Raw genomic sequence first — 16,645 nt, 5'->3', positions numbered from 1 at the left:
TATGTATATAGACATATATTTTTGTATATTTTAATACTTCAGAGAAATAAAATTATTAAGACAAATCATAAAAATGTCAACATAATATATAGGACTATGCGAGTGTGTCTGTTTATTTCCTCTTTTCAGTTTTTTTTTTTTTTTTCTTTTTTTTTTTTTTGTATGTGAATTAACAAATATGCTAACATTTCTCATTTTCTTTAACCAGCAATATTAACACAAAAATATAGAAACAAACAAAAAGGAAATATATTTTATTATCTTTATTGTTTTAAAATTCTTTAATAAATGACTCCTTAAAGGACGGAAATTATATGTTTATGAAATGAAGAATAATGTCATTTAAATCTAATGGGAAAATTATAAAATATGTTAATAATGTTGTAATTTCGAATTAATATTGTCTCTGCTGAATTAAAATATATGTTTAAGAACATTTACTTTATTGTGGCTTGAGTTGTTTCAAAAATATAATTTTATTATGCTATAATTTTATTATGGTACCAGAAGCAAATAATTTTTAAAATTTTGCTGAAGTGTAAAATTACATATGTATACAAAACGCATAATAGAATTCCAACTTGATTTTACTTACAAAAATTTTGAAAATTTATGGAAATGAGTCTTACCTGTAATGAAAAGAAAGGAATATATTTATTTATTTTCTAGAAATATTTTAATGGATTAAAAGTATTTAAAAATTATATAATTTTTATTAAAGTTTTTCATTTTTATATTTCTTTAAGCTAATTTCTCTCAAAAATTTAAGTTAAACTTAATTTAAGTGTAAATTTCCTATTAAGGGCAAATAAACAAAACAACAATACTATAACACAAACATAAAACATTTAACTTTATGTCTGTTGTAAACAACAGTAATGGTCCAACAAACACTGAAAGTTGGAAAGAAACTCTTGGGAATATATTGAACTTCAGCAAAGTGGTACTATGTAGTTGGTAGGAGAGAAAATTATTTAGTTAAATTTCAAAAACAACACGATTTTTGGTGGGTAAATATCAAAGTATTTAAACAGCTGTAGCCACAGATGTGTTGTAAAAAATAGTTACAAATATTTAAAATAACTTTAATAGAAATATTTCTTTAAACAGCAGGCTTTAATTCGTTATTATCAATCCTACAAAAATTCGTTCTACTTATACGTAATAAGCGTATGAGTAATATGGGAATTTACAACAATAAATTATTACTCATACGTACATAAAATGTATGTAGAATAGAAGATATAGCTACAGATGTGTGGTGAAAAATAGTTGTTTCTGTTGTTGTTTTTATCAAATGAACTCTACTTATACTCTAATAAGCGTATGAGTAGTATGGGAATTTTAAAAAATTATTTATTACTCATACGCACATATGTATGTATGTAGTATAGAAGTTTTCTTCGAATAAATTGGCAATTTCTAAATGACTAGTTCAATGGGAATATCCATATAACCAATTTATAATACAGACTTAAACTGGAATCATCTTTATATAAGATCTAGAATAGGAGCAAGCTGCTGCATCGTTACTGTGGCTTTAAGTGGGGAATATTTCACAGGTATTTGTTTTTCAGTTTTCATTCCATCCATCATTCTGTCGGTTTGACTTCAATATTAAAAAGTCCCCTTTTAAAGATTTTCTAGGTTTAATATTCAAAATCTATGTAAGTTCCCTTTCAGTAAGGACCCTAAAGTTTGATTTAATGATTCTAGTCTCAATATTATAGAAAATAAACAGTTGAAAAACGAAAAAGTACCAGATAGAATCAATATAATAAAAAAACACGAAAAAGTCCTTTGTAACGGTTACCAAATCTACCAATTTCCCTAATTTTATTAAAATTGCCTCAATAAAATCAAATTTCCCGCTTTCAACCTTTTGGTACTTTTTATACCCAACATCAAGAAAGATGGCGGGTATATTGTTTTTGTTATTCCGTTTATAACACATGGAAATATTTATCGTAGACCCATAAAAATATAAATATTACGGGTCCTTATTAAATTCTAAGACGATCTAGCCATGTCCGTCTGTCCGTCTATCTGTCTGTCTGTCTGTCTGTCTGTCTGTCCGTCTGTCTGTCTGTCCGCCTATCTGTCTGTTGTAGTTACGATACGATAGGGCCTAAAAGAGAGAAACTAGAGAGCTGAAATTAAATATTAAATATTCTTCATTTATAACCACTGTTTGATATTGAAAATCGGCAATATTGGTTCACGTGTTCGCACAGCCCCCATACAAGTGACCTCCCGGAATACAGCTTAAAGAGTCATAAATATGTTAATTATGCAGAAATTATGATAAAATTTTACAATAGTCAATTTTATGTAACTAGAAATCAGTTCGCGAAGTATGACGGACATAGGTTCATAATTGATCCTACCCTCCTATAGAAAGTACCCTTCAGAAAATAACATTAACGCACTCTGCTGACTTAAAAGTACTATGATATTAATGGAATTCGACATAAACAAGTATTATGGTAACAAAAGTCGTTTTATGGGGATCGGTTCTAAATTGACCCTACCTAAAATATATGCCCCCTTGATTAAATAACTTTAACACTCTTTACTGGGTGCAAAATACCAGTACTGCGACCATATGCAACACAAACAAATTTAACAAGAAAATCTTCTTACTGAATTTCATGAGAATCGGTCTACAACTGACCCTTCCCCTCATACAAGGTCCCCTTCAAAAAATTTCTTTAACGGTCATAACTACCTAGCAAAAACTAGGTAATGGCTTTCAATTGTAATTACTTACTAACAAAATACTTTTCAATGACTACTACATATCGCCTGGATTACATATAACTAATAAGGCCTTACTAATAATGTGTTATATAAATACCTTCTAATTCATTAGTCATCTTGCCAGTGAAGATATAGAAGCTGTATACGTTCTTTCATGAGATTTTCAATAACTACTTTTTCTAATTACATATAATCGTTTGTGGTAAGTACTTGCTTCCAATAATGACTTAAAATACTATTGTGTAAGTAAATTTCAGCATGTTAACCCCTTATATGGTAACGAAAGTTTTTATTGGGTAACATAAAAGTATCAGTAGAGCAATGAAATATAACATGTTCGAGTTTTATATCAAGAGAAATCTCTCTACCGTATAACGTATAACGTTCTGTTCATAATTTACCCAGAAGGATAGCCATATAAGGTTCTCTTCAGAAAATGACTTCGACGATCGATGAAACCTAATATACACAAGTGTCATACTAACTTACATAAATCTCCTTACCAAATTTTATTACTAAAGTCCTCTTGAGAAAATTACTCGTTTCAGGTGTACTACGACGGAATTCAAATCAAATTTCATGAGAATCGCTCTATAAAGGACCGACTTGTAGGAACGAAAATGTATCTACCAATTTTTATGAATATTCTTTGAATGTTCGTTGGTTTAAAAGATTCATGGGGTGTAAAAAAGTACCAAAATAAATTTTTTACCCATTTATTTTCCATGATGAATCAGTGAGTCAGTAACGTTGGAATTTTATATACATATACAGATGATTCAAGAGCAGATTCGTTACGCACAACTCGAAATTCCCCAAAATAGAAAATTTTGTAAAAACAACTCTAAAGCGTATGAGTGATATCTTAATAATACATAATAATTAATTGTTACTCATACGCACATAAGTTCAATAGACCAAAATTTTAAAATCTCTATTATTTCAAAAATTTTCCACAACACAGCTGCTATAAAACAGCTTCAAAACTTCTTCCCATGTTTTTATATATATTATGTTAAATCCCATTGTTTCAATGATATCTTGATTATTTGCTAAATTTAGTTTCAAAAACATTTTGCCGACAATATCCCCAATGAAATATAAAGGCAAAAATTAAAGACAAATAAAGAAAAATTTAATAAGGCAAATAAAAAGGAAATTTAATATTTATAATGTTTAAAGAACTTAAACACAAATGCACACACATACATACACAGACTTTAAAGCAAACAAACCTCTATACAGATGAATGAATTGGTATTAGAGAAATAAAAAAAACTACTGCAGTGTGTTTCTTAAAAAAAAAAAAAAAAAAACTAAAACAACTATTTGTACATACAATTATTTTCAGATATGTGTATGTATATATAAATATAGTTCTTTTCTTCAATACCAAAATATTATTTTTATTTGATTGTATATGGGCATTAGTGTGTGATTGTAGCTCTATTTGCTTGTATGTACAGTGCATATATTTTTAATATTTTTCAATGATTTTGCTGCAAATTGGATTTCAATTTGACACATATTTCTTTACGGCAACAACGATGGCTTCGTAGCCATTGTTGCTACTGCATACAGTCTTCTTAACAATTCTCTCTAGAAGATCGAAACAATCAAGTTGTGCTTGACATGCATGTAAAAGGAAAAACACAAAATTTCATTCATTCATTGAGTCAGCCAGTCGCATACTCATTCATTCATTCGTTTAAACAAAAACGTGCCTACCAAAACAGATGAGCAAAATCATGAAAAACGTAGTTGCTTACCAATAACCAACTGAATTTTCTATTTTGCTGCTTAAAATTCGACATACTAGAGTGATTGTAAGTATAAGTATTTAAGGCCAAATGCTGGTAATGGTCCATTAACTGGACAGTGTTGATGGGGAGTGGATTCTTTCGAAGCAGACCGGTTGTGTCTGCTATCCGGTTTCTACAAAGGTACTTATAACTATAGCTTCCAGCTAAGATATAAAGACTAGTTCAGACTATACAATGGACTATAGATTTCACTCTAGTCCAGACTATGAACTAGTCTATAGTTCATATTGTGAACTAACCTATATTTCAGAGTATAAACTGGTCCTTAGTCCAGACTATATAATGAACTTTCTAGACTATGGACTGGTCTAAAGTTCAGACTATTGTCTTGTTCCATTCCAGACTATAGACTGGTCTCTAGTCCAGACTATAGACTGGTCTCTAGTCCAGACTATAGACTGGTGTGTAGTCCAAACTATAAACTGGTCTCTAGTGCGGACTATAGACCGGTTTCTACTTCAGACTATAGACTATTCAATAGTCTCTATTCCAGACTATAGACTAATTTGTAGTCCAGACTACAGTCTTATTTCTATTCCAGACTATAAACTAGTATCGAGTCCAGACTATGGACTAGTCACTAGTGCAGAGTATACAATAGCCTCTAGTCCATATTATACAATGGTCTCTAGCCCTTAATATAGTCTTTTCTCTAGTCCTGACTGTAGACAGGTCTCCAGTACCGACTTTAGACTAATGTCTAGCCTTCAGTGCAGACTATACAATTATATCTTTCTCAGACTATAGACTGATCTCCTACTCAGACTAAAGACAAGACCTTAGATAAATCTATTGATTGGTTCAGTCTAAAGTATTGATCGAAAGACCCGATCACAGACTCAAAACGTTTTGAACGATTTTCAAAAAAAAAAAAAAAATAGCAAAACCAAATTTGTCTTAAAAAATTCAACGCATTCCTTTACACAACTGTTTACAATTACTGTTATATTTATTATTTCTTGTATTGTAAAGCTCTCTTTCTCTACCCACTTGCACACACACATAACAGCACAACAATAATTTGTACATGTACTTAAAATGCAACCTCGTCATCGTAGCTCAAGTCATCATCATCACCGTCGTCATCATCAGCAACAACATCATTAAATATTATACCTTCCAATACCCACAGTTATTGGTATTACACTCCTTTGTAGCCTCTCTATTTACATTCACCCTACTGTGTCACACGACTACACAATCATCGCCAAAATGCTGGTAGTTGTTTTTCTTTTTTGTTCTTCTTTATTTTCCAACTATAAAAATGATGTCAAGCGTTTTCGTATTCAATATTGATGGTAATTGAACCTTTTTTTCTTTGTAGTTGTTGTTTTATTTTATAAATTTTTGTTCGATTCTCTGTATATAGTAGATTTTGAAAGATTTATCATCAATATAAAGCCTGAAGACCCAAATCGTTTGGATGTATACGAATTTGTGTAAGTACTTGTATGAGAATTTTCTCTTTTTTAAGCATAACTTGTCAAAAATTCATAACACAATTGCATGCTGACAATTTACAAAAATGAGAAAAGAATTGAGGAAAAATGTAAAGTGTTTGGATATGGAATATCTACTCTAAACATATATTATTGAATTAATTTAGTTGAAGTACACGGTAAGGAACGCAAATTAAAATTGAAGTGTTTAAAAGAGTTTGAGAGTAATGCAGTTTAATATTTAATAGAGATGTATATTAAAAGCAGATCAGATTTTGGAATCTCTGCGAGAACGTTAAACGGATTTAAGTCTATGTAGTCTATGTAGTGTAGTCTATAGTGTAGTATATAGTGTACTCTGTATACAGTCTATAGTCTAGTCTATAGTGTAGTATGTAGTGTAGCTTATAGTGTAGTCTATAGTGTAGTATATAGTGTACTCTATAGTCTAGTCTATAGTCTAGTCTATAGTCTAGTCTATAGTCTAGTCTAGTCTATAGTCTAGTCTATAGTCTAGTCTATAGTCTAGTCTATAGTCTAGTCTATAGTCTAGTCTATAGTCTAGTCTATAGTCTAGTCTATAGTCTAGTCTATAGTCTAGTCTATAGTCTAGTCTATAGTCTAGTCTATAGTCTAGTCTATAGTCTAGTCTATAGTCTAGTCTATAGTCTAGTCTATAGTCTAGTCTATAGTCTAGTCTATAGTCTAGTCTATAGTCTAGTCTATAGCCTAGTCTATAGTCTAGTCTATAGTCTAGTCTATAGTCTAGTCTATAGTCTAGTCTATAGTCTAGTCTATAGTCTAGTCTATAGTCTAGTCTATAGTCTAGTATTCTAGTCTATAGTCTAGTCTATAGTCTAGTCTATAGTCTAGTCTATAGTCTAGTCTATAGTCTAGTCTATAGTCTAGTCTATAGTCTAGTCTATAGTCTAGTCTATAGTCTAGTCTATAGTCTAGTCTATAGTCTAGTCTATAGTCTAGTCTATAGTCTAGTCTATAGTCTAGTCTATAGTCTAGTCTATAGTCTAGTCTATAGTCTAGTCTAGTCTAGTCTATAGTCTAGTCTATAGTCTAGTCTATAGTCTAGTCTATAGTCTAGTCTATAGTCTAGTCTATAGTCTAGTCTATAGTCTAGTCTATAGTCTAGTCTATAGTCTAGTCTATAGTCTAGTCTATAGTCTAGTCTATAGTCTAGTCTATAGTCTAGTCTATAGTCTAGTCTATAGTCTAGTCTATAGTCTAGTCTATAGTCTAGTCTATAGTCTAGTCTATAGTCTAGTCTATAGTCTAGTCTATAGTCTAGTCTATAGTCTAGTCTATAGTCTAGTCTATAGTCTAGTCTATAGTCTAGTCTATAGTCTAGTCTATAGTCTAGTCTATAGTCTAGTCTATAGTCTAGTCTATAGTCTAGTCTATAGTCTAGTCTATAGTCTAGTCTATAGTCTAGTCTATAGTCTAGTCTATAGTCTAGTCTATAGTCTAGTCTATAGTCTAGTCTATAGTCTAGTCTATAGTCTAGTCTATAGTCTAGTCTATAGTCTAGTCTATAGTCTAGTCTATAGTCTAGTCTATAGTCTAGTCTATAGTCTAGTCTATAGTCTAGTCTATAGTCTAGTCTATAGTCTAGTCTATAGTCTAGTCTATAGTCTAGTATAGTCTAGTCTATAGTCTAGTCTATAGTCTAGTCTATAGTCTAGTCTATAGTCTAGTCTATAGTCTAGTCTATAGTCTAGTCTATAGTCTAGTCTATAGTAGTCTATAGTCTAGTCTATAGTCTAGTCTATATCTAGTCTATAGTCTAGTCTATAGTCTAGTCTATAGTCTAGTCTATAGTCTAGTCTATAGTCTAGTCTATAGTCTAGTCTATAGTCTAGTCTATAGTCTAGTCTATAGTCTAGTCTATAGTCTAGTCTATAGTCTAGTCTATAGTCTAGTCTATAGTCTAGTCTATAGTCTAGTCTATAGTCTAGTCTATAGTCTAGTCTATAGTCTAGTCTATAGTCTAGTCTATAGTCTAGTCTATAGTCTAGTCTATAGTCTAGTCTATAGTCTAGTCTATAGTCTAGTCTATGTCTAGTCTATAGTCTAGTCTATAGTCTAGTCTATTGTCTAGTCTATAGTCTAGTCTATAGTCTAGTCTATAGTCTAGTCTATAGTCTAGTCTATAGTCTAGTCTATAGTCTAGTCTATAGTCTAGTCTATAGTCTAGTCTATAGTCTAGTCTATAGTCTAGTCTATAGTCTAGTCTAAAGTCTATTCTATAGTCTAGTCTAAAGTCTAGTCTATAGTCTAGTCTATAGTCTAGTCTATAGTCTAGTCTATAGTCTAGTCTATAGTCTAGTCTATAGTCTAGTCTAAAGTCTAGTCTATAGTCTTCCTAGTCTATAGTCTAGTCTATAGTCTAGTCTATAGTCTAGTCTATAGTCTAGTCTATAGTCTAGTCTATAGTCTAGTCTATAGTCTAGTCTATAGTCTAGTCTATAGTCTAGTCTATAGTCTAGTCTATAGTCTAGTCTATAGTCTAGTCTATAGTCTAGTCTATAGTCTAGTCTATAGTCTAGTCTATAGTCTAGTCTATAGTCTAGTCATAGTCTAGTCTATAGTCTAGTCTATAGTCTAGTCTATAGTCTAGTCTATAGTCTAGTCTATAGTCTAGTCTATAGTCTAGTCTATAGTCTAGTCTATAGTCTAGTCTATAGTCTAGTCTATAGTCTAGTCTATAGTCTAGTCTATAGTCTAGTCTATAGTCTAGTCTATAGTCTAGTCTATAGTCTAGTCTATAGTCTAGTCTATAGTCTAGTCTATAGTCTAGTCTATAGTCTAGTCTATAGTCTAGTCTATAGTCTAGTCTATAGTCTAGTCTATAGTATAGTCTATAGTCTAGTCTATAGTCTAGTCTATAGTCTAGTCTATAGTCTAGTCTATAGTCTAGTCTATAGTCTAGTCTATAGTCTAGTCTATAGTCCAGTCTATAGTCTAGTCTATAGTCCAGTCTATAGTCGTCTAGTCTATAGTCTAGTCTATAGTCTAGTCTATAGTCTAGTCTATAGTCTAGTCTATAGTCTAGTCTATAGTCTAGTCTATAGTCTAGTCTATAGTCTAGTCATAGTCTAGTCTATAGTCTAGTCTATAGTCTAGTCTATAGTCTAGTCTATAGTCTAGTCTATAGTCTAGTCTAGTCTAGTCTATAGTCTAGTCTATAGTCTAGTCTATAGTCTAGTCTATAGTCTAGTTATAGTCTAGTCTATAGTCTAGTCTATAGTCTAGTCTATAGTCTAGTCTATAGTCTAGTCTATAGTCTAGTCTATAGTCTAGTCTATAGTCTAGTCTATAGTCTAGTCTATAGTCTAGTCTATAGTCTAGTATAGTCTAGTCTATAGTCTAGTCTATAGTCTAGTCTATAGTCTAGTCTATTGTCTAGTCTATAGTCTAGTCACGTCCGTAGTCCAGTCTATAATTAATCTGTATTAACTTAACCGTGTCTGTAACCTGCCCTTTGACTTTATTTCTTTCTCCATAATTCCTTCAAACACATTGACGTTCGCTGTCCCCAGTCATTTATTTTCTGCATGTCCTTCTTTTCCGCTAATGGGTACTGTAATTGTACTTCCTACTTCTCACCTCCTCCACTTTTCAATTTACATCTCATCTTCGGTATAAAGAAATATACATTTTATGTTTTATTGCGGTGTAAATGATCGCTAGTTATGCTGTAATGGATGGGTCGGTCTTACTTGTACCTTTAGTGGGTAGAAGATTTGCACTTTTTCTTACTATTTAAGGATGTAAGTTGTTTATAATAGTTATTGGTGTTGTTGTTAATGTTGAGGCTTTAGTTTTTATACCCACCATCAAAAGAGATGGGGGGTATATTGATTTTGTCTTTCCGTTTGTAACACATGGAAATATTGGTCATAGACCCATAAAAGTATATATATTCAGGGTCCTTTTTAAATTTTAAGACGATCTAGCCATGTCCGTCCGTCCGTCCGTCTGTCTGTTCAAATCACGATAGGGATCACACGGGAGGAGCTAGACAGTTGAAATTTTGCATAAATATTCTCTATTGCTAAGGTATTATTGTTTGGTATTAAAAATGAGCAATTTCGGTCCACGTTTTCGGATAGCCCCCATACAAGCAGACCTCCAAAAAACAGCTTTAACGGGCATAACTGTTTTATAAGTACGAGTATAGCGATGAAATTCGACATATATAAGTTTAATGTGAGCCGAAATCTTTCTGCCAAATTTTTGGAGGATCGGTCCAACTTGACCCTACCCCCCATATAAGGTCCCCTTCAGAAAATGACTTTAACACTCATTACTGTCCTAAACATTCAAGTATAGCGATGAAAGTCGGTATAATTAAGTTTCATATGAGCCAAAATCTTTCTACAAAATTTTTTTTGGATCAGTCCATAATTGACCCTACCCCCCTTATAAGGTCCCCTTCAGAAAGTGACTTTAACACTCATTACTGACCTAACCATTCGAGTATAGCGATGTAAGTAAGTTTCTGTATAAGTAAGTTTCTTACGGACCAAAACCTTTCTACCAATTTGTTTAGGATCGTCCTATAGATGACCCTACCCCATATAAGGCCCTCCTCTGAAAATGACTATAACGCTCATTACTTGCTTAAAAATATGAATATAGTGACGAAATTTGACACACATAAGTTTTATGCGAGCCAAAATCTCTCTACCAAATTTAGTGAGGATCGGTCCACATCTCACCATACAAGGTCTGGTTAAGAAATACAAGTATAACGATAAAATTTGACACAAGAAAGTTCGCGAGCCAAAATCTCTCTAACAAATTGTATGTGGATCGGTCCATAATTGACCCTACCCCCCATATAAGGTCCCCTTCAAATTACTTAAACGATCATTGCTGGCTTAAAAATACGAGTTATGAAATACGGTTACTGACGTAAAAATGCGAGCACATCGATGATATTCAATGTAAACAAGTTGTATATGAACAAAAATCGGTCTACAAAAAGTTATGAAAAATCGATTTTTGAAAGAAAATATAAGTGATCACAAAATAAGTTTATTTTTCCATTTAAACGTGTTTTAACGAAGTTATAAGCGATTTAAGTTTTCTAAAGTTTTTTGACCAAAAAATCGACTTTTAAAGATAAATATGAGTGATCACAAAATAAGCTTATTTTTCCATTTAAACGTGTTTTAACGAAGTTATAAGCGATTTTAGTTTTCTTAATATTTTTTAACCAAAAAAACGATTTTTGAAGAAAAATATGAGTGATCACAAAATAAGTTCACTTTTCCGTTTCAACGTGTTTTAACGAAGTTATAAGCGATTTTAGTTTTCTTAAGCTTTTTGACCAAAAAATCGATTTTTGAAGAAAAATACAAGTGATCACAAAATAAGTTTACTTTTCCATTTCTACGTGTTTTAACGAAGATATAAGGGATTTTAGTTTTCTTAAGTTTTTTGACCAAAAAATCGATTTTTGAAAGAAAATATGAGTGATCACAAAATAAGATTATTTTTCCATTTAAACGTGTTTTAACGAAGTTATAAGCGATTTTAGTTTTCTTTAGTTTTTTGACCAAAAAATCGACTTTTGAGTGAGTGATCACAAAATAAGCATATTTTTCCATTTAAACGTGTTTTAGTTTTCTAAAGTTTTTTGACTAAAATATCGACTTTTAAAGATAAATATGAGTGATCAAAAAATAAGTTTATTTTTCCATTTAAACGTGTTTTAACGAAATTATAGATAAATATGAGTGATCAAAAAATAAGTTTATTTTTCCATTTAAACGTGTTTTAACGAAATTATAGGCGATTTTAGTTTGCTTAATATTTTTTAACCAAAAAAACGATTTTTGAAGAAAAATATGAGTGATCACAAAATAAGTTTACTTTTCCATTTCAACGTGATTTAACGAAGTTATAAGCGATTTAGTTTTCTTAAGCTTTTTGACCAAAAAATCGATTTTTGAAGAAAAATACGAGGGATCACAAAATAAGCTTATTTTTCCATTTAAACGTGTTTTAACGAAGTTATAAGCGATTTTAGTTTTCTTAAGTTTTTTGACCAAAAAATCGATTTTTGAAAGAAAATATAAGTGATCACAACATAAGCTTATTTTAACATTTAAACGTGTTTTAACGAAGTTATAAGCGATTTTAGTTTTCTTTAGTTTTTTGACTAAAAAATTGACGTTTGAGTGAGTGATCACAAAATAAGCTTATTTTTCCATTTAAGCGTATTTTAACGAAGTTATAAGCGATTTAAATTTTCTAAAGCTTTTTGACTAAAAAATCGACTTTCGAAGGAAAATATGAGTGATCACAAAATAAGCTTATTTTTCCATTTAAACATGTTTTAACGAAATTATAAGCGATTTTAGTTTTCTTAAGTTTTTTGATCAAAAAATCGATTTTTGAAGGAAAATATGAGTGATCACAAAATAAGCCTATTTTTCCATTTAAACGTGTTTTAACGAAGTTGTAAGCGATTTTAGTTTTCTTAAGTTTTTTGACCAAAAAATCGACTTTTGAAGGAAAATATGAGTGATCACAAAATAAGCTTATTTTTCCATTTAAACATGTTTTAACGAAATTATAAGTGATTTTAGTTTTCTTAAGTTTTTGACCAAAATATTGATTTTTGAAGGAAAATATGAGTGTTCACAAAATAAGCCTATTTTTCCATTTAAACGTGTTTTAACGAAGTTATAAGCGATTTAAATTTTATAAAGCTTTTTGACCAAAAAAATCTATTTTTGAAGGAAAATATGAGTGATCACAAAATAAGCTTATTTTTCCATTTAAAAGTGTTTTAACGAAGTTATAAGCGCTTTATATTTTCTAAAGCTTTTTGACCAAAATATTGATTTTTGAAGGAAAATATGAGTGATCACAAAATAAGCTTATTTTTCCATTTAAACGTGTTTTAACGAAATTATAAGCGATTTTAGTTTTCTTAAGTTTTTTGACCAAAAAATCGACTTTTGAAGGAAAATATGAGTGATCACAAAATAAGCTTATTTTTCCATTTAAACGTGTTTTAACGAAGTTATAAGCGATTTTAGTTTTCTTAAGTTTTTTGATCAAAAAATCGATTTTTGAAGGAAAATATGAGTGATCACAAAATAAGCCTATTTTTCCATTTAAACGTGTTTTAACGAAGTTGTAAGCGATTTTAGTTTTCTTAAGTTTTTTGACCAAAAAATCGACTTTTGAAGGAAAATATGAGTGATCACAAAATAAGCTTATTTTTCCATTTAAACGTGTTTTAACGAAGTTATAAGCGATTTTAGATTTCCTATGTTTTTTGACCAAAAAATCGATTTTTGAAGGAAAATATGAGTAATCACAAAATAAGCTTATTTTTCCATTTAAATGTGTTTTAACGAAGTTATAAGCGATTTTAGTTTTCTTAAGTTTTTTGACCAAAAAAATCGATTTTTAAAGAAAAATATGAGTGATCACAAAATAAGTTTATTTTTCCATTTAAACGTGTTTTAACGAAGTTATAAGCGATTTTAGATTTCTTAAGTTTTTTGACAAAAAAATCGATTTTTGAAGGAAAATATGACTGATCACAAAATATGCTTATTTTTCCATTTAAACGTGTTTCAACGAAGTTATAAGCGATTTTAGTTTTCTTAAGTTTTTTGACCAAAAAAATCGATTTTTAAAGAAAAATATGAGTGATCACAAAATAAGTTTATTTTTCCATTAAAACGTGTTTTAACGAAGTTATAAGCGATTTTATTTTTCTTATGCTTTTTGACAAAAAAATCGATTTTTGAAGGAAAATATGAGTGATCACAAAATAAACTTATTTTTCCATTTAAACGTGTTTTAACCAAGTTAAAGGCGATTTTAGTTTTCTTAAGTTTTTTGACCAAAAAATCGATTTTTAAAGGAAAACATGAGTGATCACAAAATAAGCTTATTTTTCCATTTAAACGTGTTTTAACGAAGTTATAAGCGATTTAAATTTTCTGGAGTTTTTTGACCAAAATATTGATTTTTGAAGGAAAATATGAGTGATCAGAAATTTCCATTTAAACGTGTTTTAACGAAGTTATAAGCGATTTTAGTTTTCTTAATATTTTTTGACCAAAAAAACGATTTTTGAAGAAAAATATGAGTGATCACAAAATAAGTTTACTTTTCCATTTCAACGTGTTTTAACGAAGTTATAAGCGATTATAGTTTTCTCAAGTTTTTTGACCAAAAAATCGATTTTTGAAGGAAAATAAGAGTGATCACAAAATAAGCTTATTTTTCCATTTAAACGTATTTTAACAAAGTTATAAGCGATTTTAGTTTTCTAAAGTTTTTTGAACAAAAAATCAATTTTTGAAGGAAAATATGAGTGATCACAAAATAAGCTTATTTTTCCATTTAAACGTGTTTTAACAGAGTTGTAAGCGCTTTTCGTTTAGTAGAATCTATGAAATTTGAAATAAATAAGGAACTGAAATCTTCCTATCGTTTTTTTATGAAAATTGGTCCATATATGTATAAATAACCCTACTCACTATATAAATTAATATTTTTAATTCGAAAGAGCACTGTCAACAGTTAAACCCCCATTAATGGACCTTTTTCAAATATTACCCTGATGTTCTTATTAATATCGATACTATATAATAATAAAATATTCGAAATATCAAAGTTTATTTATATGGCCGTGATTTAATGGTGGGTATATAAGACTCGGCATAGCCGAATATAACACTCTTACTTGTGTTTACTTATTATTGCTTTTTGGCACTTTCTCTCTTTTTACAACATTACATACAAATTCTCTTTACATGTTCATTGTAATTTTGTAATTACAATGTTTCTTTTCAATGTCTACGGTTTTCAATGTAAATTGTTGTTGTGTTTGTATTACAATTTTTTGGTTTTTCCTTTTTCCTCTTCTTATTGCTGCCAGTCTTTATAATAACTACAACAACAACGATATCAGCAGATAGACAGAAGTGATTTTCAACTATGATTGATGGATGTTTGTTGCTTGTTTTGCTGTTGTTGTATCATTTTTATATCTTAACACATAAACATTTCCTTGGATTCTATCCAAAATATAAATATTTAAATTAAAAACCCCAAAACAACACAACCCTTTTTGCTCTTCTTGCAAATTGTTGTTATTCGTATGTATTTGTTGTTAGGAAATTACTTGAAAAATCATTCTTTGCGTTTTTTGGTAAAATAAACAAAATTATTTAAAGGTTTCACTTCGATATTTCGGTGGAATATTTTAATTTGCTGGCCTTTGTGAGAAAATTTTTGAAGTAGATTTTTATACAATTTCAATAATTTTTGATATAGATTTTACTTGTCTATATATTTGATTTAAATTCATATATTCCTGCAGTTTATACAAAAAATCAACAATCCATCGACTTTGCTCGTATATATCACTATCTTGACTTATATATGGTCAGATCGAGTGAAGAGGATTTAAAGATCTTTAACATGTAAAATAGTAAACCAAACCACTAATATCTGGAAAACACTCAGAGATCACCGGTTCGTTAATTTAGAAATCGATTAAGACAGACATATCGAATAGCTTAATCCCATAGTTATTAATACGAACTATGAGATTAGGGAATACTGGGGACTAGCCAATAGACTAGCCAATAGACTAGCCAATAGACTAGCCAATACTCTAGTCAATAGACTAGCCAATAGACTAGCCAATAGACTAGCCAATAGACTAGCCAATAGACTAGCCATTAGACTAGCCAATAGACTAGCCAATAGACTAGCCAATAGACTAGCCAATAGACTAGCCAATAGACTAGCCAATAGACTAGCCAATAGACTAGCCAATAGACTAGCCAATAGACTAGCCAATAGACTAGCCAATAGACTAGCCAATATACTAGCCAATAGACTAGCCAATATACTAGCCAATAGACTAGCCAATAGACTAGATTATAGACTAGACTATAGACTGGACTATAGACTAGACTATAGACTAGACTATAGACTAGACTATAGACTAGACTATAGACTAGACTATAGACTAGACTATAAACTAGACTATAGACTAGACTATAGACTAGACTATAGACTAGACTATAGACTAGACTATAGACTAGACTATAGACTAGACTATAGACTAGACTATAGACTAGACTATAGACTAGACTATAGACTAGACTATAGACTAGACTATAGACTAGACTATAGACTAGACTATAGACTAGACTATAGACTAGACTATAGACTAGACTATAGACTAGACTATAGACTAGACTATAGACTAGACTATAGACTAGACTATAGACTAGACTATAGACTAGACTATAGACTAGACTATAGACTAGACTAGACTAGACTAGACTAGACTAGACTAGACTAGACTATAGACTAGACTAGACTATAGACTAGACTATAGACTAGACTATAGACTAGACTATAGACTAGACTATAGACTAGACTATAGACTAGACTATAGACTAGACTATAGACTAGACTATAGACTAGACTATAGACTAGACTATAGACTAGACTATAGACTAGACTATAGACTAGACTATAGACTAGACTATAGACTAGACTATAGACTAGACTATAGACTAGACTATAGACTAGACTATGACTAGCTAGACT

At 30.4% G+C, this 16,645-nt stretch overlaps 1 protein-coding gene across 1 annotated transcript in view; it reads right to left on the bottom strand.

Moving 5' to 3' along the window:
• Positions 1-532: 532 nt before the first annotated feature.
• The window catches only part of LOC119614003 (protein tipE), a 45,143-nt gene continuing 29,030 nt past the window's right edge, over positions 533-16,645 (bottom strand). The window contains exon 2 of the mRNA XM_037970079.1: positions 533-629. Within this exon, the coding sequence (XP_037826007.1) occupies positions 626-629 (4 nt within the window). The 3' untranslated portion in view covers positions 533-625. The remainder of the gene's footprint in view (positions 630-16,645) is intronic.

The sequence above is a fragment of the Lucilia sericata genome, unplaced genomic scaffold (genome assembly GCF_015586225.1).
Source record: "Lucilia sericata isolate MDLA Ls3-8-SP2 unplaced genomic scaffold, ASM1558622v1 Contig002487F_arrow, whole genome shotgun sequence".
Classification (NCBI taxonomy): Eukaryota; Metazoa; Arthropoda; class Insecta; order Diptera; family Calliphoridae; genus Lucilia; species Lucilia sericata.
Note: the sequence above shows the minus strand (reverse complement) of the source record. Positions and strands in the feature narration are given on the sequence as shown.